Genomic DNA, 25759 nt, shown 5'->3' on the forward strand with positions numbered 1-25759 from the left:
GCCCATCGTCACCAGAATCTAGAAGAAGGGATGTTGAAGAAATAAGAAAAAGGAAAGCAATGAAGCAGGCACAAGACCAAGTGGCAGTTATTGTTATGGAGGAAGATTCTTTACAACTGTTGGATATATCTAAAGGGGGAGAAGTTCCAAAAGAAGGAGTAAAAGAACAAAAGATGACAAGAGCAGCTACTAAACGTAAGGAACGGGAAGTTAAGCTCCAACAAATTCAAGTGGCAGAGGCTACTAAAACAGAAGCTGTGGGAGGAGCAAGACCCAAAGAAAAAGAAAAGCTACATTGGGTGTTCCAGCTTCCGACTGCCAAAAATGGCAACTAGTTTTTTATCCTGGAATGTTAATGGTTTAAATTCACCACAGAAAAGAAGAAAGATATTTCATTATTTGAAACAATTTAAAAATGATATCGTTTGTTTACAAGAAACACATATTAGATCTTTGGACCAAAAATATTTGATAAACTCAAGGTTGGGTACACATATCGTTGCTTCGGCTTCAGAGAAAAAGAATGGCATTGTTGTTTACGTAAAGAAGGACTTAATAGCGAAGTTACTCGAGACAGATAAACAAGGAAGATATATTGCAATTGAACTGTTATTGGAAGGGAAAAAGACACTTTTAATTGGAGTTTATGCTCCTAATCAACAACAAGAATTTTTTAAAAAAATTTTTACATAATAAAATAGTACAATGGGATTATAAATCATGTATATTAATGGGTGATTGGAATGGAGTGTTGGATACCCGGAAAGATAAAAAAGGTTTACAGAATATTTTAAGTCGTGCAAAATTGCCAAAGGCTTTTTTTGATATGATGGAAGACTTGGAATTAAGAGATGTTTGGCATGAATGTAATACGGAAAAGAAGGATTTTACTTTTTTCTCCGATAGACATCAATCTTTTTCTAGGATTGACTTTATACTAATTACCAATGATTTGTTCTCTAGGATGAAGAGAACCAAGATATGTGCAAAAATTTTGTCTGATCATAGTCCGGTTTGGATTGAATTTGAATGGGGAAAGGGAAGAAAATTGTGGAGATTGAATGAAAATTTGTTTAAATATGAACAAAATGTAGAAGAGTGTAAAAAACAAATGAAATAATTTTTTATTATGAACATGCAAAAAGGCACATCTATTGAGATAGTTTGGGATGCAAGCAAAGCTTTTATGAGAGGTGTCCTTATACAAATGAATAATAAATACAGAAATAGGTTGCAAAAAAAATAATGGAATTAGAGGAGGAAATTAGAAAGAAGGAACAGTTACTTATAAAGAATCCAGAAGACAAGAAAACAAAAGAATTAATAAATATTTTAAAAGGACAGTTTAGTATGATGATGGCAGATCAAGTGGCAACTAATTTACAATATGTCAAGCATAATACATTTAATAATGCTAATAAGCCTGGAAGGTGGTTAGCTTATTTAATAAGAAAGAAGCAGAAATTACATATGATTGGTAAGATAGAATATAGAGGTAAAGAAGTATTTCAACAAAATTTGATTAAAAAAGCCTTTTTAGAATTTTATATAAAATTATATACTGGAGATTTGATTAAAGATATAGATATAGAAAGATACTTACAAGAGCAAGGTATATGTGAGCTTACAGTAGAGCAAAGGGAAGAATTGAATCAACTTATCACCTTAGAGGAAATAATTTTAGCAATTAGACAGCTCAAAAATGGGAAAGCGCCCGGAACAGATGGTCTAACGGCCATTTACTATAAGAACTTGCAAACTGAAATGGTAGAACTGTTGAAGGAACTATTTAATAGAATACAATTAGGAGGGGAGGTACCTCCCTCGTGGAAGGCTTTTATTTCATTAATACCAAAGGAGGAGCAAGATTGTAATAAACCGGAAAATTATAGGCCAATATCATTATTGAATACTGAGTATAAGATTTTTGCTAAAATATTAGCAAATAGATTGATGCCAGCTATGTGTCAAATAATTCATACTGATCAATCAGGATTTATTATGGATAGACAAATGAGATATAATATATCTCATAATAAATCCTGATTGATCAGTATGAATTATCAGTATGAATAGATTTACAATATATCTCATATTATTATATTGTAAATCTATTGGAATATTTGGAAAGGAACAGCCAAGTCCCAGCAGCGCTCTTCTTTTTGGATGCTGAGAAGGCTTTTGATAGATTGCACTTGCAGTTTTTATTTAAATTAATAGAAAAAATGCAATTTGGAGACTATTTTATACAAGCAATTAAAGCAATATACCAGAAGCAGACAGCACAAATAATAATTAATAATAGTTTAACAGAGTCTTTTAGAATTGAAAAAGGGACAAGACAGGGATGTCCTTTGTCTCCATTATTGTTTATTTTAACTTTAGAAATTGTATTGAATAGATTACGTGGTGCAAGCCAAATAAAGGGAATAAAAATTAAACATCAAGACTATCGATTAAGAGTGTTTGCAGATGACTTGGTTGTTACTTTATCTCAACCTATTCATTCTGCTATATATTTGAAAGAGATAATTGATCAATATGATAAGGTATCTGGATTTAAAGTGAATGAACAGAAGACTAAGATAATAACTAAAAATATGAATATTAAACAAAAAGATGAATTGGAAAGAGTAACTGGATATGAAATAGTCAACAAGGTTAAATAGGAGTATATATCACAGCATCGAATGTGAAATTATATAAAAATAATTATGAAATATTGTGGCAGAAAGTACAGAAGGAAATGGAACATTGGAAAAATTTACAATTATCCTTACTGGGAAGGATAGCAGTAATAAAAATGAATATTCTGCCTAGGTTTTTATTTGATACCAGTACTTAAAAAGGATGCAAATTTGCAGGAATGGCTAAAAGGGATTAGTAATTTTATTTGGATGGGTAAAAAACCGAGAATAAAATTAAAGATAATGCAAGATACACATGAAAGAGGGGGTCTAAAAATGCCGAATTTGAAATTGTATTATGACGCAGTGTTTTTTCATTGATCAGTGATTGGTTTAACTCAACAGAGGAAAGAACTTTGAATATAGAAGGTTATGATTTGTTGTATGGATGGCATGCCTATTTATTCTATGATAAGAAACTGGATAAGATTTTTAAAAGTCATATTCTTAGAAATGCTTTGTTAAGGATGTGGAAGAAATTTCAATACAAGCTAGATTTTAAGATACCAATATGGGTAATTCCTAGATAGAGAATATAAATATAGAACAAAAACAAGAGGTGGTTACTTATAAAGAACTTCTTTTTGTAGAAAAGGGTAAGCTACAACTAAAATCTTTAAACAAACTCAGAGATGAAGGCATGAATTATACTTGGTTTCAGTATGGACAGTTGCAAGCTAGATGGAGATTAGATGAGAAAATTGGTATTATGCAAAATGAGGAAAATTTGGTAAAACAAATTAGAGATCAAGGTCAAATGCATATTAAGAGGTTGTACAATGTATTGATAGAAATAGACTCTGAAAAAGAATTAGTTAAGGATTGTATGATAAAATGGGCACAAAATATTCAACAACCTATAATGATGGAAACATGGTGAAAAATATGGGTTAGAAATGTCAAATTTACACAAGCACAAAGTTTGAGAATTTTTATAAAATGTTTTATAGATGGCATCTAGACCCTAAAAAATTGGCATGTATGTATCCGAATATGCAAGCCAAATGTTGGCGATGTGACTGTGAGGATGCTACTTATTTTCATATATGGTAGACTTGTAAAAAAAATCAAAGCATTTTGGATTAAAATATGGTGGATTTTGCAGAATATTTTGAAAAAGAATATAAAATTTACTCCACAGCTGTTCTTATTGGGTATAATTATAGACTGTACAGTTATAGAGACTAAGTTGATTCTAAATTTAATAACAGCAGCGAGACTTTTGGTTGCACAATATTGGAAGAGAGAAGATTTACCTACGATTGAAGAATGGACACTTAAAGTATCAAACTTAGCAGAAATGGCAAAAATCTCTGCATATTTGAAAGAACATTCACAAGAAAAATATGTATTGGAGTGGAGAAGGTGGATTGATTATGTTCAAAACAAGTATTGGACTAAAAGGTACCAAATAGTCTATGAATAATGTTATGAATAGCATATATTAATGTATATGTTTAAATGGGAAAGGGGAGTTAAGGGGGTGTTGGAAGAGTGTGGATATGAGTTAGATTTTTGTGGTATTTTAGCTTATGATTGATAAATGTTATACCCTGCATTTTGTTCTGGGAAGTCTCGGGGAGAAGGAGGAGGGAGGGGAAGTGGGGGAACAATGGTTTAAAAATTTGTTTTTTGTAAAACTTTTACAATAAAAAAAAAGAAGAAAAGAAAAAGATGACAAGAGCAGCTACTAAACGTAAGGAACGGAAGTTAAGCTCAACAAATTCAAGTGGCAGAGGCTACTAAAACAGAAGCTGTGGGAGGAGCAAGACGAAAAGAAAAGCTACATTGGGTGTTCCAGCTTCTGACTGCCAAAAATGGCAACTAGTTTTTTATCCTGGAATGTTAATGGTTTAAATTCACCACAGAAAAGAAGAAAGATATTTCATTATTTGAAACAATTTAAAAACGATATAGTTCGTTTACAAGAAACACATATTAGATCTTTGGACCAAAAATATTTGATTAACTCAAGGTTGGGTACACATTTCGTTGCTTCGGCTTCAGAGAAAAAGAATGGCATTGTTGTTTACGTAAAGAAGGACTTAATAGCGAAGTTACTCGAGACAGATAAACAAGGAAGATATATAGCAATTGAACTGTTATTGGAAGGGAAAAAGACACTTTTAATTGGAGTTTATGCTCCTAATCAACAACAAGAATTTTTTAAAAAAATTTTTACATAATAAAATAGTACAATGGGATTATAAATCATGTATATTAATGGGTGATTGGAATGGAGTGTTGGATACCCGGAAAGATAAAAAAGGTTTACAGAATATTTTAAGTCGTGCAAAATTGCCAAAGGCTTTTTTTGATATGATGGAAGACTTGGAATTAAGAGATGTTTGGCATGAATGTAATACGGAAAAGAAGGATTTTACTTTTTTCTCCGATAGACATCAATCTTTTTCTAGGATTGACTTTATACTAATTACCAATGATTTGTTCTCTAGGATGAAGAGAACCAAGATATGTGCAAAAATTTTGTCTGATCATAGTCCGGTTTGGATTGAATTTGAATGGGGAAAGGGAAGAAAATTGTGGAGATTGAATGAAAATTTGTTTAAATATGAACAAAATGTAGAAGAGTGTAAAAAACAAATGAAATAATTTTTTATTATGAACATGCAAAAAGGCACATCTATTGAGATAGTTTGGGATGCAAGCAAAGCTTTTATGAGAGGTGTCCTTATACAAATGAATAATAAATACAGAAATAGGTTGCAAAAAAAATAATGGAATTAGAGGAGGAAATTAGAAAGAAGGAACAGTTACTTATAAAGAATCCAGAAGACAAGAAAACAAAAGAATTAATAAATATCTTAAAAAGGACAGTTTAATATGATGATGGCAGATCAAGTGGCAACTAATTTACAATATGTCAAGCATAATACATTTAATAATGCTAATAAGCCTGGAAGGTGGTTAGCTTATTTAATAAGAAGAAGCAGAAATTACATATGATTGGTAAGATAGAATATAGAGGTAAAGAAGTATTTCAACAAAATTTGATTAAAAAGCCTTTTTAGAATTTTATATAAAATTATATACTGAGATTTGATTAAAGATATAGATATAGAAAGATACTTACAAGAGCAAGGTATATGTGAGCTTACAGTAGAGCAAAGGGAAGAATTGAATCAACTTATCACCTTAGAGGAAATAATTTTAGCAATTAGACAGCTCAAAAATGGGAAAGCGCCGGAACAGATGGTCTAACGCCATTTACTATAAGAACTTGCAAACTGAAATGGTAGAACTGTTGAAGGAACTATTTAATAGAATACAATTAGGAGGGGAGGTACCTCCCTCGTGGAAGGCTTTTATTTCATTAATACCAAAGGAGGAGCAAGATTGTAATAAACCGGAAAATTATAGGCCAATATCATCATTGAATACTGAGTATAAGATTTTTGCTAAAATATTAGCAAATAGATTGATCAAATAATTCATACTGATCAATCAGGATTTATTATGGATAGACAAATGAGATATAATATATCTCATAATAAATCCTGATTGATCAGTATGAATTATCAGTATGAATAGATTTACAATATATCTCATATTATTATATTGTAAATCTATTGGAATATTTGGAAAGGAACAGCCAAGTCCCAGCAGCGCTCTTCTTTTTGGATGCTGAGAAGGCTTTTGATAGATTGCACTTGCAGTTTTTATTTAAATTAATAGAAAAAAATGCAATTTGGAGACTATTTTATACAAGCAATTAAAGCAATATACCAGAAGCAGACAGCACAAATAATAATTAATAATAGTTTAACAGAGTCTTTTAGAATTGAAAAAGGGACAAGACAGGGATGTCCTTTGTCTCCATTATTGTTTATTTTAACTTTAGAAATTGTATTGAATAGATTATGGTGCAAGCCAAATAAAGGGAATAAAAATTAAACATCAAGACTATCGATTAAGAGTGTTTGCAGATGACTTGGTTGTTACTTTATCTCAACCTATTCATTCTGCTATATATTTGAAAGAGATAATTGATCAATATGATAAGGTATCTGGATTTAAAGTGAATGAACAGAAGACTAAGATAATAACTAAAAATATGAATATTAAACAAAAAGATGAATTGGAAAGAGTAACTGGATATGAAATAGTCAACAAGGTTAAATAGGAGTATATATCACAGCATCGAATGTGAAATTATATAAAAATAATTATGAAATATTGTGGCAGAAAGTACAGAAGGAAATGGAACATTGGAAAAATTTACAATTATCCTTACTGGGAAGATAGCAGTAATAAAATGAATATTCTGCCTAGGTTTTATTTGATACCAGTACTTAAAAAGGATGCAAATTTGCAGGAATGGCTAAAAGGGATTAGTAATTTTATTTGGATGGGTAAAAAACCGAGAATAAAATTAAAGATAATGCAAGATACACATGAAAGAGGGGGTCTAAAAATGCCGAATTTGAAATTGTATTATGACGCAGTGTTTTTTCATTGATCAGTGATTGGTTTAACTCAACAGAGGAAAGAACTTTGAATATAGAAGGTTATGATTTGTTGTATGGATGGCATGCCTATTTATTCTATGATAAGAAACTGGATAAGATTTTTAAAAGTCATATTCTTAGAAATGCTTTGTTAAGGATGTGGAAGAAATTTCAATACAAGCTAGATTTTAAGATACCAATATGGGTAATTCCTAGATAGAGAATATAAATATAGAACAAAAACAAGAGGTGGTTACTTATAAAGAACTTCTTTTTGTAGAAAAGGGTAAGCTACAACTAAAATCTTTAAACAAACTCAGAGATGAAGGCATGAATTATACTTGGTTTCAGTATGGACAGTTGCAAGCTAGATGGAGATTAGATGAGAAAATTGGTATTATGCAAAATGAGGAAAATTTGGTAAAACAAATTAGAGATCAAGGTCAAATGCATATTAAGAGGTTGTACAATGTATTGATAGACTCTGAAAAAGAATTAGTTAAGGATTGTATGATAAAATGGGCACAAAATATTCAACAACCTATAATGATGGAAACATGGTGAAAAATATGGGTTAGAAATGTCAAATTTACACAAGCACAAAGTTTGAGAATTTTTATAAAATGTTTTATAGATGGCATCTAGACCCTAAAAAATTGGCATGTATGTATCCGAATATGCAAGCCAAATGTTGGCGATGTGACTGTGAGGATGCTACTTATTTTCATATATGGTAGACTTGTAAAAAAATCAAAGCATTTTGGATTAAAATATGGTGGATTTTGCAGAATATTTTGAAAAAGAATATAAAATTTACTCCACAGCTGTTCTTATTGGGTATAATTATAGACTGTACAGTTATAGAGACTAAGTTGATTCTAAATTTAATAACAGCAGCGAGACTTTTGGTTGCACAATATTGGAAGAGAGAAGATTTACCTACGATTGAAGAATGGACACTTAAAGTATCAAACTTAGCAGAAATGGCAAAAATCTCTGCATATTTGAAAGAACATTCACAAGAAAAATATGTATTGGAGTGGAGAAGGTGGATTGATTATGTTCAAAACAAGTATTGGACTAAAAGGTACCAAATAGTCTATGAATAATGTTATGAATAGCATATATTAATGTATATGTTTAAATGGGAAAGGAGAGTTAAGGGGGTGTTGGAAGAGTGTGGATATGAGTTAGATTTTTGTGGTATTTTAGCTTATGATTGATAAATGTTATACCCTGCATTTTGTTCTGGGAAGTCTCGGGGGGGGGGGAGAAGGAGGAGGGAGGGGGGAAGTGGGGGGGGGAACAATGGTTTAAAAATTTGTTTTTTGTAAAACTTTTTCAATAAAAAAAAAGAAGAAAAGAAAAAAAAGGAAAAAAAAATTAGAAGCCCTAAAGACCCCAAGGAAGCTCTCCCTGAAACAACTATGATGGGCTCAGTACTTTAAACAGTTTGATTTTACTCTAAAATACCTCCCCGGGAGAAAAAACTTTCTGGCAGATGCACTTTAAGAAAATCGGAATACAATAGTGCGAAGTCAGACATAATGAAACCCATAGTACAAAACAATCAACTGGCTGCTAAAGTAATCACCAAAAAAAGAAACATTGATGGACAATGACACCACCCAAACTTTTAAACAAGCATTAGCCACTGATGAATGGTTTTTTTTTATTTTATTCAAAAAGTGTTACAAATTTTTTTCCCCTTTCCGCCCCTCCCCCCTCCCTTCACAACCCCCTCCCCCCATATAATTTTTTCCTTATGCAAAGATTTTAATTGCAAATTACCTCTTTCAGTATACAAAAGATCTTTATATGTAATCATTTCCTGATTCTGTTCTATATTTATATTCTCTATTGTATGTCTAGGACTTGCCCACATAGGAATCATATAATTTAGTTTATAAGAGTATTTTTTCCAAACACGCAGAAGAGCACTTCTCAACACATGATTTTTAAAGCCTTATCCACTTTTTTATCATAAATTAAATATGCATGCCATCCATATAGCAAGTCATAACCTTCTATATTCAGAATTCTTTCCTCCGTTAGATTAAACCAATCACTTATTGCAGAGAGAGCAGCTGCTTCATAGTATAATTTAAAATTGGGCATTTTTAAACCTCCCCTTTCCCGAGAATCTTGAATTATTTTCATTTTAACCCTAGCTTTTTTACCTTCCCAAATAAATTTGTTAATTCCCTTCTGCCATTCCTCAAGATTCTTATCTTTCTTAATTATGGGTATCATCCGAAAGAGGAATAAAAATCTAGGTAAAACATTCATTTTAATAGCAGCTATTCTCCCCAACAATGATAATTGCAATTTTTTCCAAACAATCAACTCCTTCTGAACTTTTTGCCATAAAATCTCATAGTTATTATACAATTTCACATTTGACGATGTAATATAAACCCCTAAATATTTAACCTTCTTTACAATTTCAAATCCTGTTATTTCCTCTAGTTTTTCTTTCTGTTGTCTGGCCATATTTTTTATTATCACTTTTGTCTTTTTCTGATTTACCTTAAACCCTGAAACCTTCCCATATCGATCAATTATTTCCAACAAAGATATACTAGAATTTATAGGGTTTGTTAAAGTAATCACCAGGTCATCTGCAAAAGCTCTCAGTTTATATTCATATTGTCTAACTTTAATTCCCTCTATCTCTTTTACTTCTCGTTGTCAGGCCTGGAAACCATATTAGACTTTAGGGTTCCAGACGCTGCCACATTTTTCCCCTGAGGGGAGGAAGGGGGGCTGAGGGGTATGGTAACATTCTTCAAGCAGTCAAGGTCGGATGGTGTTCACATCTGCAGGAAGATTGGCAAGAAGATATTCGAATGAACTGGGAGAACGTGGGACCATGTGACCATCAAAGGGGTCAGGGGGGTGGGACTCTTGGGGTTTGTATAGAATCCGGAAATTCAGTTTTGGAATTTCACTCATCGTGTGCCAGTTTCCTCATGCTAGTAAAGAGCTCTGGAAAACAATGGCTTCTGAGTTTTTTTTATGCAGAAGAGGTTTTTCTGGAACCTTGACATTATTCCAAAACTCCTAACTTTCTTTTGCTAATGGTACCCTCTCCTCCGCTCAGAGGGGGCCCGTTAGGGGGGTGCTGGGCCCCAGCCTCCGCAACCTCCACAGCGGTGCAAAGACCCAGCGAAGATGGAAGAGCAGCAAGCTGAAAGCGTGGATGTAGCACAGAAGCTTGAATCTAACGATTTAGTTGAAATCACCTACTTCCCATTGGAAGATATGACTCAAAAACCCGAAGTGGTAGAGCCTGCTTGTCAGCTTGGAGCACGGCCCAAAGACTCCGATTCATGGGTAAGCTGTCGTTCGGGAGAAAACATTTTCCCTGGGGCGGAATGGAGAGCCCCCTCCCTCTTCTCAACCTCCATGGAGGACAGTAAAACCCGGAGAATCGGGAGAGTCACTGGATACCCCCTGAAATCCCAGTCCCTATTAGACCTCCCTGAAACTTTTGAGCGTTTGGAAGTGATTATTTTATCCAATAATGTTTCTAGGGTTAAAATAAATAATAATGGTGATAAAGGACATCCCTGTCTTGTTCCTTTCGCAATCTTAAAAGGTTCTGTTAAACTACCATTAATTATAATCTGTGCTGTTTGCTCTCCATAAATTGCCCTAATTATTCTTGTAAAACCATCTCCAAATTGCATCTTTTCTATTAATTTAAATAAAAAATCCCAATGCAATCGATCAAAAGCTTTCTCTTCATCGAGAAAAATAAATGCTGCTGGAATAAAATTTTTCTTTTCTAAATACTCCAGTAAATTAACAATCTGCCTAACATTATTCCTCATCTGTCTCCCTTTTATAAATCCAGATTGATCATTATGGATTCTTCGCTGCAAAATTAACATTAATCTGTTAGCTATTATTTTAACAAAAATCTTATAATCATTATTTAAAAGTGAGATTGGCCTGTAATTCCCAGGTTTAGAACAATCCTGTTCCTCTTTTGGTATCAATGAAATAAAAGAGGTTCTCCATGAGGGGGGAATTCCCCCTCCTAATTGTATCTGATTAAATAATTCCTTAAGTGGACCTAACATCTCATCCTGTAAATTCCTATAATAACTAACTGTAAGCCCATCCGTACCAGGAGTTTTCCCCATTTTTAATTGTTTAATTACCAAGATAATTTCTTCAGAAGTTATAGGCCGGTTCAGTTCATCCTTTTGTTCTAAAGTTAATTTTTTAACTTTAAATAATTCAGAATAACTTTCAAATAATTATCAATATACCTGTTCAATATATTATCTTTAAGGTATAAATTTGTGTAGTATTCTAAGAAAGCTTTCTTAAATATATCCTGTTGATATCTATCTTTGCCTTTATATTCTATTTTTTCTATAGTACGTTGTTTTTGTTTTTTCCTTAAGATATATGCTAACCACCTACCAGGTCTATTTGCATTACAAAAAGTATTATGCTTGGCATATTGTATATTTGTTGCCACCTGATCAGCCATTATCATATTAAATTGACTCTGTAATAACTTTATTGCATCTTTAAGTTTTTGATCATGCGGGTTATGTATTAATAATTGTTTTTCTTATAAATTTCCTCTTCTAGAACGCTTACAAGAAACACACTGTCTTTGTTGCTTATTTCTCTGTCTATTATTAATATATATTAATACACCTCTCATAAAAGATTTACCCAAACCATTTCTATCGATGTTTCGTTATTCAAATTATAATCAAAAACTTCTTTCATCTGCTTTTTACATTGATTTACATTATTTATTTATTTATTTATTTATTTATTTATTTATTATATTTGTATACCGCCCTTCTCCCGAAGGACTCAGGGCGGTTCACAGACAAAAAACAACAGAAAACATATAATAGATTAAAAACAGCTAAAGAATAGATAGTTGAATTCAATTGATGCTCTAACTTTTGAATACAAATTTAAAACCTCATTTAAACCCCTTTTTTAAAAATCCCAATTTAAAAAACTACATTCAGGCTAGTCCTGCTCTTCGAAACAGCAACGTCTTCAGCTCGCGGAAGGACTTGAGATCGGGAGTTGGGAAGCCCCAGAGAACTCGTTCCAGAGGGTAGGGGCCCCCACAGAGAAGGCCCTCCCCCTAGAGGTCGCCAGCCGACATTGTTTAGCTGACGGTATCCGGAGGAGTCCCTCTCTGTGAGAGCGCACTGGTCGGTGAGAGGCTAATGGTGGCAGTAGGCGGTCCCGTAAATATCCCGGCCCTAGGCCATGGGCGTTTAAAGGTGATGACAAGTACCTTAAAGTGAACCCGGAAGACCACTGGGAGCCAGTGCAGGTTACGCAGGAGGGGTGTTACATGGGAGCCAAAAGGTGCTCCCTCTATCACCCGCGCAGCCGCATTCTGGACCAATTGGAGTCTCCGGGCACACTTCAAGGGGAGCCCCATGTAGAGAGCATTACAGTAGTCCAGGCGGGATGTAACAAGGGCATGAGCAACCGTGCATAAGGAAGCCCGATCCAGAAAGGGGCGTAACTGGCGTATCAGGCGAACCTGATGAAAGGCTCCCCTGGTGACGGCTATCGTATGATCTTCTAAAGACAGCCGTGCATCCAGGAGGACGCCCAGATTACGAGCCCTTTCCGTGGGGGCCAATAGTTCGCCCCCAATGGTCAGTGATGGAATTAGCTGACTGTACCGGGCCGCCGGCATCCACAGCCACTCGGTCTTGGTGGGATTGAGTCTGAGTCTGTTCCTTCCCATCCAGACCCGTACGGCCTCCAGGCACTGGGACATCACTTCAACAGCCTCGTTGGGGTGGTTAGGGGTGGAAATATAGAGCTGAGTATCATCAGCGTATAGATGACAACTCACCCCAAGACCACGGATGATCTCACCCAGCGGCTTCATATAGATGTTGAACAGAAGAGGCGAGAGAACCGACCCTTGCGGCACCCCACATAAGAGGCGCCTTGGGGTCGATCTCTGTCCCCCCGTCAACACCGTCTGCGACCGGTCGGAGAGGTAGGAGGAGAACCACCGATGAACAGTGCCACTCACTCCAAGTCCCTCGAGTCGGCGCAGCAGGATACCATGATCGATGGTATCAAAAGCCGCTGAGAGATCTAATAGGACCAAGACAGAGGAACAACCTCTGTCCCGAGCTCTCAAGAGATCATCAACCAGCGCGACCAAGGCTGTTTCCGTGCTGTGACCAGGCCGGAAACCGGACTGGAATGGATCAAGATAGATATAGATATCTATATTATCTATATTATCTATATTATCTACATTATCCTGATATCTAAACAAATTTTCATTTAATCTCCATGTTCTTCTACCTTCTTTTCCATATTGCAATTCCATCCAAACAGGACTATGATCAGACAAACATCTTGGAAATATCTTAATTTTCTTCACCCTAGAAAGCAAATCATTAGAAGTTAAAATAAAATCAATATGTGAGAAGGATTGATGCCTATCAGAGAAAAAAGTATAGTCTCTTTCCTCCAAATTCCGCAGTCTCCATACATCTCTCAACTCAAAATCTTCTATCATCTCAAAAAAGGATTTAGGCAGCTTTGCATGTGCAGGTATCTTCTTAGAAAAAATTCTCTTGTCCTTTCGTTTATCTATTACTCCATTCCAATCTCCTAATATAATATACGATTTATAATCCCATAAAATCAACTTGTCATACAACATTCTATAAAATTTTTCTTGTTGCTGATTGGGTGCATATATACCAAACAAAAGGGTCTTTTTTGTTTCTATTGTAAGTTCAATGGCAATATATCTTCTGTGAATATCTGCCTCTATTAACTTGGCTGGTATATCTTTTCTCAAATAAACCACTACTCCATGTTTTTTGTCTAAAGCTGAGGCAACAAAATGTTTACCTAACTGAGTTTATTAAGTACTTTTGATCTGATAATTTAATATGTGTTTCTTGTAAGCAAATCACATCATTTCTAAATTGTTTCAAATAATGAAATATTTTTCTTCTCTTCTGAGCTGAATTCAAACCATTGACATTCCAGGTCAAAATTTTATTTGCCATTACTGGCCTGCTGAAGCTTTTGAGCAATCAGCTGAAGATCATCCTCCCGTATCTTCGGCCTTGCTCCTCCCACCGCTTCTGTAGCAGAATCCTGAACTTTACTTTGAGTTTGTTGCTCCTTTTCTTTACGCTTGAGGGCTCCCCTCGTCACTCTTTGTTCTTGTGGTTGTTCCTCAGATGGTAACATCACTGGGATCACCTCAGCTTCCACACCCATTTGAGTCTCTTGAATTCTTTTTTCTATTATTTCTATTTCAAGTTTCAGCACAGTAGAAAGAAAATCTTTAGCCTTAAGCACTGTATCAATACGATATCTTCTTCCTTGATAATACACTGTCAAACTAACTGGAACCTCCCATCTATATTGAATCTGGTATTTCTTAAGTTCTTGTGTAAAAAATGTAAAGTCCTTTCTATCCCTTAACATCTTGGGAGGAATCTCTTTCAAAACCTTCAGCTCCTGTTCTCCTATTTTCAAATTTTTCTGAAATGCAACTTGCACAATTTGATTTCTCACTGTTCTTTTCAAAAAATAAACCACAATGTCTCTAGGAAGTTTCTGCTGCCTAGCAATCCAGGAATTAACTCTATAAATTTTGTCAATTTGATAAGCAACCTCTTGTGGATCAAGTTCAATAAGTTCAGCCAGAGCTTCTGATAAAAAATTTTTTAGATCTTCCCCTTTCTCCTCGTGCAGGCCCCTAATTCTCAGAGCTCCTTCCATCATTCTATACTGCATCACCACCACTTGATCTTCATTTTTGTCCAATTTGATTTGCATTCCCTCCATTCTATTTTCTATTTGCTGATTTGACTGAGCAATTTCTTGCACCTCCTCCACCACCTCCAGTCTTTTTGCCAAACCTTGGAAAGCCATCAAAATATCTTCTCTTATTTTTTTATTATTCTCTTTTATTTCTTCTCTCATTATTGTCCATCATCTCCTTAAACCTCTCTTCAAACACTTTCCCTTGCTCTTTAATCAAATCTTCCAAAGCAACTTCAGAACCCCTTCTACCACCAATCTTAGGTGATTTAGTAGCCATTTCAATTTTTAAAAGTCACAAAATTTAACTCTAGAAACTTCTCTTTTCCCCTTTAAGTATAGGAGAGCTCACTTCATTACAATCCACAAGTAACATTTCCTAGCTTCTTAGTTACACAGCCTGTTTACAGTTCCATTTCTTCACTTTCACTTCCTTTCAGAATAGAATAGAATAGAATAGAATAGAATTTTTATTGGCCAAGTGTGATTGGACACACAAGGAATTTGTCTTGGTGCATATGCTCTCAGTGTACATAAAAGAAAAGATACGTTCATCAAGGTACAACATTTACAACACAATTGATGGTCAATATATCAATATAAATCATAAGGATTGCCAGCAACAAGTTATAGTCATACAGTCATAAATGGAAAGAGATTGGTGATGGGAACTATGAGAAGATTAATAGTAATGCAGATTCAGTAAATAGTTTGACAGTGTTGATGGAATTATTTGTTTAGCAGAGTGATGGCCTTCGGGAAAAAACTGTTCTTGTGTCTAGTTGTTCTGGTGTGCAGTGCTCTATAGCGTCGTTTTGAGGGTAGGAGTTGAAACAGTTTATGTCCAGGATGCGAGGGTTCTGTAAATATTTTCACGGCCCTCTTCTTGATTCGTGCAGTATACAGGTCCTCAATAGAAGGCAGGTTGGTAGCAATTATTTTTTCTGCAGTTCTAATTATCCTCTGAAGTCTGTGTTTTTCTTGTTGGGTTGCAGAACTGAACCAGACAGTTATAGAGGTGCAAATGACAGACTCAATAATTCCTCTGTAGAACTGAATCAGCAGCTCCTTGGGCAGTTTGATCTTACTGAGTTGGCGCAGAAAGAACATTCTTTGTTGTCCTTTTGTAATGATGTTTTTGATGTTAGCTGTCCATTTGAGATCTTGCGATATGATAGAACCTAGAAATGTGAAGGTTTCTACTGTTGATACTGTGTTGTCTAGTATTGTGAGAGGTGGAAGTATGGAAGGGTTTCCTAAAGTCTACCACCATTTCTACGGTTTTGAGTGTGTTCAGTTCCAGATTGTTTTGGTTGCATCACAAGGCTAGTCGTTCGACCTCTTGTCTATATGCGCATTCGTCATTGTCTCGAATGAGACCAATCGCTGTTGTGTCATCTGCAAACTTCAGTAACTTAACAGATGGATCATTGGAGATGCAGTCATTGGTATACAGAGAGAAGAGAAGTGGGGAGAGCACACAGCCTTGGGGGGCCCCTGTGCTAATTGTACAGGTATTTGATGTGATCTTGCTTAGCTTCACCTCCTGCTTCCTGTTTGTTAGGAAGCTTGTGATCCACTTACAAGTCTGTTCCGGTACCTGTAGCTGGTTTAGCTTAGTTAGAAGAATGTCTGGAATGATGGTATTGAATGCTGAATTAAAGTCTACAAAAAGGACCCTTGCATAGGTCTTTGGAGACTCAAGATGTTGTAGGATGTAGTGCAGAGCCATATTAACAGCATCATCTGTTGATCTATTTGCTCGGTATGCAAATTGCAAGGGGTCTAACAGCGGATCCATGATGGTTTTCAGGTAGGAAAGCACTAGCCTTTCAAAGGTTTTCATGACTACAGATGTTAGAGCAACTGGTCTGTAGTCATTCAGTTCCTTGATGGTGGGCTTCTTCGGCACTGGGATGATGGTAGAGCATTAGAAAGAAGAAGGAACATAACACATCTCTAGTGATTTATTGACGATCTGGGTGAAGATTGGGGCCAATTGGTCAGCACAGACTTTTAAGCAAGAAGGAGTTATCTTGTCTGGGCCTGGAACTTTTCCTGGCTTTTGTCTGTGATTGGATTAGAAGGGAAAATTTTATTCTATGTTTGGTTTATATATAACAATACCTTGTGATTGACCCGGGAAGCCGGGGGGGGGTGAAGGGAGGGGGGAAATGGGGTTTGCGGTGGGGAGGGGGGGGAAAGGGGGGGAAATGTTTTTGTTTGTTAAAACTTTTTCAGTTAAAAAAAAAATAGAAAATTCCCAGGAGAAACTAAGAAACTACTTTACAGAAATGTAAGCAGAAAGAGTCAGTTCAAAGGCAGTGGTGTTTCTAGTCAGTATAGATACTGTGGTGTCCACCTGAATGGGACAGATGTACAATGACTAGACTAAGAGAGCAGCATTGATGACTGGTGAAAAGAAAGGGACGCAGGATAAAAAGAAGACTGTTGATAACCTTGAGATAGGAGAAGAAGGAAGATATGTAGACAGATATGCAGAAAAGACTGAATAGTAAGGTTTGAAAGTGAATCCCTATTCAGTGAGTCAATGAAATGTCTGAGATTAAGGATACAGCAATACAAACAGGAAACTTCTTTTGTTCATCCTACATAGAAACATGCATATGTTAAAATATCATCAATGAAGGTTTTGACTAATTATCAAAATTAGGTCACTTTATATCAATATAAAATTGATCTCTGTTGTACATGTTTCCATGGTGCCTGCAGAGAGCATTAGTTTTGTCCTGAGAGAGTACCGTATTTTTCGGAGTATAAGACACACCGGAGTATAAGATGCACCTTAGTTTTTGGGAAGGAAAATAACAAAAAAGCTGATTGGCAGGTGGATTGGCCTCCCGGAATACCCCCAATCAGCTGTTTCCAAAGGTGAATTTTAGCAACAGGTTCCTTGGTTGTGAGCTCTGTGCCTTGCTTTTTTTGGCTTTTTTTCCCTGCCTCTGAAAGCCTCCAAAACAGAACTTCAGAAAAAAAGCCTCTGAAGCTCTGCTTGGGAGCTTCGGTTCCGAAGCTCTATTTGGGGGCTTTTTTTCTGAAGCTCTGTTTGGGGCTTCTTTTCTGAAGCTCCGTTTCTGAAGCTTTTTTCAGCCTCTGAAACCTCTGTTTGAGAAGCTGAGCAGGGCTACATTCGGAGTATAAGACGCATCCAGATTTTCACCCTCTTTTTTGGAGGAAAAAGGTGCATCTTATACTCCGAAAAATACAGGTAACTTCTTTTTTTAAAAGGTAGTGCGTGTACTTTTATTATATAAATATTCATGTTGATAATTTGAGGATAAGGCTTGGTGGAATCCACACATTGTATAACTTATCTGCAATCCACATAAAATGAATATTTCAGTTATCTGATTCATACAGCATTCATGGCATGTACATTTAGGTGTGCAATTCCTGCAAAATGTAGAAATAAAAAAGCTGAAACTTTTCATTATATCATGAAAACTTTTTTTTTTTGTTTACATTTATATCCCGCCCTTCTCCGAAGACTCAGGGCGGCTTACATTATGTAAGGCAATAGTCTCATTCTATTTGTATATTTATATACAAAGTCAACTTATTGCCCCCCCAACAATCTGGGTCCTCATTTTACCTACCTTATAAACGATGGAAGGCTGAGTCAACCTTGGGCCTGGTGGGACTAGAACCTGCAGTAATTGCAGGCAGCTGTGTTTAATAACAGGCTTCTTACAGCCTGAGCCACACCGCGGCCCTTAGTCATGAAAACTATTTGATGTGAAGAGAACAGGATTTCAGAGTCAAATCTTTAGGAGGTTTCATTATAGCTATCAAATTATGCCTCACTGTTTTTTAAATTAACAAGCCTATGATATTTAATCAGAGAAAGAGCTGCATTTATAAAAACTCATAATCAAGATTATTATTTCAGCTTTGCGTAATAATCTTGATTATGAGTTTTTATAAATGCAGCTCTTTCTCTGATTTTCTCGAATTTATTTTATTTAAATTAATATAAATTTTATTTAAATTAATAGAAAAGATGCAATTTGGAGATGGTTTTACAAGAATAATTAGGGCAATTTATGGAGAGCAAACAGCACAGATTATAATCAATGGTAGCTTAACAGAATCTTTTAAGATTGCGAAAGGAACAAGACAGGGATGTCCTTTATCACCATTATTGTTTATTTTAACTCCAGAACCATTATTGGATAAAATACGAGAAGTAAAGGAGATAGAGGGAATTAAAGTTAGACAACATGAATATAAGCTGAGAGCTTTTGCAGATGACCTGGTGATTACTTTAACAAACCCTATAAATTCTAGTAAATCTTTGTTGGAAATAATTGATCAATATGGGAAGGTTTCAGGGTTTAAGGTAAATCAGAAAAAGACAAAAGTGATAATAAAAAATATGGCCAGACAACAGAAAGAAAAACTAGAGGAAATAACAGGATTTGAAATTGTAAAGAAGGTTAAATACTTAGGGGTCTATATTACATCGTCAAATATGAAATTGTATAAGAATAACTATGAGGTTTTATGGCAAAAAGTTCAGAAGGAGTTGATTGTTTGGAAAAAAATGCAATTATCTTTGCTGGGGAGAATAGCTGCTATTAAAATGAATGTTTTACCTAGATTTTTATTCCTCTTTCAGATGATTCCAAGAATTAAGAAAGATAAGAATCTTGAGGAATGGCAGAAGGGAATTAACAAATTTATATGGGAAGGTAAAAAAGCTAGGGTTAAAATAAAAATAATTCAAGATTCTCGGGAAAGGGGAGGTTTAAAAATGCCCAATTTTAAATTATACTATGAAGCAGCTGCTCTCTCTGCAATAAGTGATTGGTTTAATTTAACGGAGGAAAGAATTTTGAATATAGAAGGTTATGACTTGCTATATGGATGGCATGCATATTTAATTTATGACAAAAAAGTGGATAAGGCCTTTAAAAATCAAGTGTTAAGAACTGCTCTTCTGCGTGTTTGGAAAAAATACTCTTATAAACTAAATTATAAGGTTCTTATATGGGCAAGTCCTAGACATACAATAGAGAATATAAATATAGAACAGAATCAGGAAATGATTACATATAAAGATCTTTTGTATACTGAAAGAGGTAATTTGCAATTAAAATCTTTGCACGTACTAAAAGAAGAAGGGAAAAATTATACTTGGTTTCAATATGAGCAACTACGTGCTAGATGGAAGGAAGATCAGAAAATTGGTATAGAGCAGAACGAGGGAAATTTGGTAAAGCAAATTAGAAATCAGTCTCAGGAGCATATAAAGAGATTGTATAATGTGTTACTTGAAATAGATTCTGAAAGGGACTTGGTAAAGGACTGTATGATAAAGTGGGCACAAAATTTTCAGGAGCCAATATTATTGGAAACTTGGGAAAAAATTTGGGTTAGAAATGTTAAATTCACGCAGGCACAGAATCTGAGGCAAAACTTTTATAAAATGTTTTATAGATGGCATTTAGATCCTAAGAAATTATCGTGTATGTATCCAGATATGCAAGCAAAATGTTGGAGATGTAATTGCGATGACGCTACATATTTTCACATTTGGTGGACTTGTAAGGATATAAAGGCCTTTTGGATAAAAATTTGGTGGATTTTACAAAATGTTTTGAAAAAGAAGATAAAGTTCCTGCCGCAATTTTTTCTGTTGGGAATTATTACGGACTGTACAGTAATTGAGACTAAATTGATTTTAAATCTAATAACAGCAGCAAGATTACTAATAGGACAATACTGGAAGAAAAAAGAAGTACCTACAATAGAAGAATGGATATTGAAAGTTGCCAATTTGGCTGAGATGGCGAAGATATCAGCCTTTTTGAAAGACAATACGCAAGAAAGATACTTAAAGGAATGGAAAAAATGGATTGACTATATTCAAAGTAGATATCAGACTAAGAGTTATCAGACTGTTTTTGAATGATTATGATGTATTATTTTTGATTGTTTTCGGGGGAAGTTAGGAATTGATGATTGTAGGGGTATAATTAAGTTGGGATGAAAATTTTTTAGCATATGTTTGTTTTATTTTTAACTATACCTTGTGCTCGTTCCGGGAAGTCGGGGGGGGGAGGGGGTTGTGAAGGGAGGGGGGAGGGGAGGTGGGGGGAAAGGGGAAAAAAATTTCTGTAAAACTTTTTGAATAAAAGTAAAAAAGATTATTATTTCAGTAACTCACCAATTAAAATGATTTTTCCTCTTAAAAGTCCATAAAAATAAAACTCTTCTTAGTATATATACTTTTATTTTTTATCTTTTTTATAATACTTTTTATCATACTTGTATCTTGCAAATCTTTTATCTTATAAGTAGGCCTGTCTTTGTAAATATTTATTTGAAGCACTAATTGTAAAGTAGTTTAAAATGGTATAAACAATATAAATTAATTTCTAGGTTTATTTAGTAAGGAAAAAAAATTAGGAGCATGAACATTTAAAAATATTATGTTAGTTCTATACGCCCTTTATCTTTACAATAGCATCTTTCTGCTATTTTAGATAATAGATAATTAATATCATAAATAACTAATTTATAACTTTTTTAATTTTGAAAATGGGTGCATTTGTTTGGGAGAAAAAAGATGGAAATTGTTGGTTTGTTTGAATATATCAGCCACCTAACTCAGCCCTAGACTGGATTCCAACACCAGGTTTTCAGAGCATTCTTGAACCGTAAGAGAGATGGCTAAGTCCTTATCTCTGGAGAGATGCAATTCCAGAGAGTGGGGACTGTGACACAGAAGGCAAGTTACCTATGAAGTAATAAAGGTGGGATAAAAATCTAATAAATAAATAAAACGTGGGTTTTCCTTGTACCACAAGATGACAGCATTTATTAGAGGGCATCTGATGCACACGCACTCTCCTGGAAGGTAAGGGCCAGACAGAAGTTATTGGAAAGAAGTGGTCCCTCACATATACAGGCCTGATGTAATACAGAACATTTTAGGTAGACTTCGGTTTGGCATTGCTGCAACACAGTCCTAGGGAGCAGGACTCCATGAACTTAGGCTGAACTCTCCTCATGGGAGGGCCCTTAAAGGGCTAAAGTCACCTCATAGGGATGATGAAGAAAGGAGGGATGCCTTGCAGACTGTGGAGACTGCCAACTCTCCTGCTTGATCCGTGGCTTATTCTCTTATCCAACGAGGAAAAGAGTGGTGGCCATTATGGCCACCAGGAAGCTGGGACAACCGAAGAAAGCAATGTGCTGAAGTGGAGTTAGAACAGTGGACTGGAGCTGGGTGAGATGATCTTCAACTTCTTTAACCGCAAAGAAAAGAAACTCTAAAAAGATAACTCTCCAAAATGTTTAAAGCAGCTAATAATTACTTAGAGAAAGATTACAGACTCAAAAGAAAATAAAACCTAAGAGAGGATGTAATTTTTAAAATATAGAAGGACTGGATTTGAACATTTTATTGGCAACGTTTTGAAAAGGCATTTTAAAATGCTGGAAACATCAGCCTGATTATTGGGGGAAAAGTGAAAAATTTATCTGAAGAAATTAACGCTGTCAGATTGGTTGAAATCTTAGGCGATGGTGCCATCTACTGGTGAAGGAAAGAAAATACACTATATTTTTACAAGGCTGGGATGTCCTTGGAATACTGTATTTTTTGGAATATAAAACACACTCCCCCCCCCCAAAAAAAAAGAGGCTGAAAATTTGAGTGCATCTTATACTCTGAATGTAGCTTTTTTAAAGCTTTTTTTCCCAGCCCTAATGAGGTGCTAATGAGTGAAGAGATCTTCTAAGCTTTGCCTGCTCCCTCTGATTCTCAGCTGTGCTTTAGAAGCTTTTTTCAGCCCTAATGAGGTGCTAGCGAGTGAAGCAATCTCCGTGCTTTGCCTTCTTTTCTCATTGCTGTTCCCTCTCAGCTGTGCTTTAGAAGCTGTTTTTTATCCCCAAGCAGGGGATAAAAAATGCACAGGTGCACTCAAAACTAGCAAACTAATGTGCTGAAGCTGACCAGATGCTAGCCAGATAAATACCTGATAGGCAGATATTTTTTTCCTATTTTCCTCCCCAAAAACTAAGCTGTGTCTTATACTCTGGTGCATTTTATACACCCAAAAATACGGTAATCTATACTGAGTGAAGATAAACACACCTTGAGACTGTGTTCTTTTTTTTTTTTTCTGTATACTGTCTGATGCCAATAGGGTTTCTGATACCTATTTTTTTCAAGGGAAAATCTGGAAGGAGTAAATTGAATCTGGTGGAGGACTATACAAATATTACATACCTCGAGGAATGATTCTGGGACTGAATGAATAGTCTTAAGGTTGGCCTTTTGATGACTAGATAACTAAGAGTGTGGGATGTTGATAGATTTGTGAGTAATTTTTGGACTTATCAAAATAAGATAAAATGCCTCAACAGGAAATAACAAGCATATTTCAAAAGAAATGTCATCGATGTTTCAAAGTATCCATGAAACTATAACAAAGAATATAGACGTGAGACTAGAAAATGTTCAGCAAATAACAATGAAAAATGAACAAGAAACCCAGGAAACAGAGGAGAGAATAGAAAAAACAGAGGAAAGGAAAGAGCAGACAAAACAACAAATGAACCCAAAAGATAAAGGAGAAGGAAGAGATAATCAAAACAGATGAAACAGATCAAGCTGACAATATATTTAGAGACTTGAATAGAGAATTGGATAAACAGAAAGACATCCTTGAAGTGAAGACAAAAACACTCATAGGCATAGTGAGCGGCACTCACTCTGGCAATGAGAGGCAATGGTAGAAGAGAGAACACTTAGACCAAGAAAGTACGATACAGGGTGACACAAAACGTTAAAGGAGGAGTATGGAAAACATGCCAAAAAATCAATAAGAATTGAAATACTAAAACGAATGAGAGATAACAGGTAGAAATAAAATATTCACCAATATAAGATATGTGTTATCAAGATTTAGAATAGAGGTAGGAATTAGAAAGAGGTAAAATATTGTCATGTATACTAGTATATAATGTTTTAAAATTAGTATGTAGAGGGTAGGATCAGACGCTGAAAGATAATTGTACTATATACATTTAAACAATATTATTAAGGTTGCCATGGTTATTAGCATTGAGTAATATAATATAACATTAAACAATTAAACGATGGGGGATTAAATACAAGGTGGAGCAAATATTACAATGTTAACAACTTTAATTGCATATTTATAATATGTTATGATAATGATATGAGTATGACTAATGTAATTAATATAATTAAAATGAATAAGAGATGAACGATAGAAATAGAATACTTACTAACATAAGATTGCTATTATCAAGATACGAAATAGAGGTAGAAATTAGAAAGGGGGAAATACTACAATAAATATTGTTATATAACATGTTAAAATCAGTAGGTAGATGAAAGGATAAGAATTTGAAAGATGACTGTATTATGTATAATGTTACTAGAAAGATGCGAGTATGATTAATACAAGGTGATCAAAATTGTCCATTTTATTATTATTATTTGGTATCAAAATTAGCACCCAGGCACCACACTGTTGATGTATTTAATACTTATATACATTTAAAAATAAAAAAACAAATTTAAAAAAGAGAACATTTTAGGTAATAATAAGCCCCTTTGAATTACATTTGGAGATGACTGACAGCCAATGCAGCTTGTATAGCAGTGGTACACAGTAGTCCCATATAGAGCACATTGCAATAATCTAATCATAAAATGACCAGAACTTGAATGTTTGTCTGAAGGACCTGCCATTTGAGGAAAGGGTACAATTGGTACACAAGATTAATTTAAGTTAACTTTTATAAATTTATCTATAAATTTAATGTACACTTTTTTTGTGTGAATGTACCATATTAGTGATCTTCCACAGAATCTGAAGAAATGGTTGCTATAGTCATATATGATTTGCATCTTTTGTCAAGTTCAACCTGCTAATCTCATTTCAAGGAAGCAGATGAAAAATTAAATGTTGTGGAAAAGATAATTATCACTGGTTATGTCCACTGCATGTGCTTTTTAAAAAAAAATAGTTATTGCATAATATGACAACAAAAAGATTGTATAATAAAAGATGGAAGTGTAACCTCCTCAAAATATAATTAAATAAATTAGTGATAATGCTATATGTTACAATAATCAAAAACATACCCTTTTTTCTAACAATAACTTAAATCTTGATCATGTGAAATTATATTGTTCTTTTTATTTCCAATTTAAAAGCCAAGCCTGAGAGTCTACATCAGGGCTGTCAAACTCTCAAACCCGTGGGCCAGATGTATCACATGCTGGCCATGCCCCTGCCCAGTTTAGCAAAGGAGTGATGTGGCCATGACGACTCAACTTTGACACCAAGTCAGCTTTTGATGATATAGTAGTAGTAGACTTTCCAGGAAACAAAACAGTCAACGATGCTCCAAGCACTAAAGAAATAAAAGAATTGTTGCAGCCCAAGTACTAACTGTAGATCAGATGAATACAAATTGGTCATATTTCTTCTGATGAAAAGTTACATCAATATTTGCTGATTCTTCTATATGGATTATTTGGATTAGATCTTTTGCAATTAATTGCAACTACTACATTTTTTTGATTCTCAACTTCTCCTCAAAGCATCTCAAAGGTAACAAAACATTTGTCCATTGGTTTTCACCTAGCTCTTCATGTAGGAAGAAGTGGGATTAAATTTTCACTGTCAAATTTATAGCAAATGAGAATAAAATAGTATAGAATAATAGGAAGATGGGTAAATGATTAATAAATTTTAAATAAATGTGAAGAAAACAAAA

General features: G+C 34.7%; 2 protein-coding genes across 12 annotated transcripts in view; one reads left to right on the forward strand and one right to left on the reverse strand.

Moving 5' to 3' along the window:
* IMMP2L (inner mitochondrial membrane peptidase subunit 2) overlaps positions 1-25759 on the forward strand; it is a 530240-nt gene that overhangs the window by 148569 nt on the left and 355912 nt on the right. Inside the window, exon 4 of one of the 11 annotated variants that reach the window (XM_058190788.1) lies at positions 20692-21040. The exons of 9 other annotated variants lie outside the window; for them this stretch is intronic. In XM_058190788.1, the coding sequence (XP_058046771.1) occupies positions 20692-20779 (88 nt within the window). In that variant the 3' untranslated portion in view covers positions 20780-21040. Of the gene's footprint in view, positions 1-3898; positions 4227-20691; positions 21041-25759 lie in introns of those variants that run through there. One more of the 11 variants, XM_058190790.1, reaches the window with a different exon arrangement.
* LRRN3 (leucine rich repeat neuronal 3) overlaps positions 1-25759 on the reverse strand; it is a 100150-nt gene that overhangs the window by 16324 nt on the left and 58067 nt on the right. The gene's annotated exons all lie outside the window — the stretch shown is intronic.

Source organism: Ahaetulla prasina, chromosome 7 (genome assembly GCF_028640845.1).
Source record: "Ahaetulla prasina isolate Xishuangbanna chromosome 7, ASM2864084v1, whole genome shotgun sequence".
Taxonomy (NCBI): Eukaryota; Metazoa; Chordata; class Lepidosauria; order Squamata; family Colubridae; genus Ahaetulla; species Ahaetulla prasina.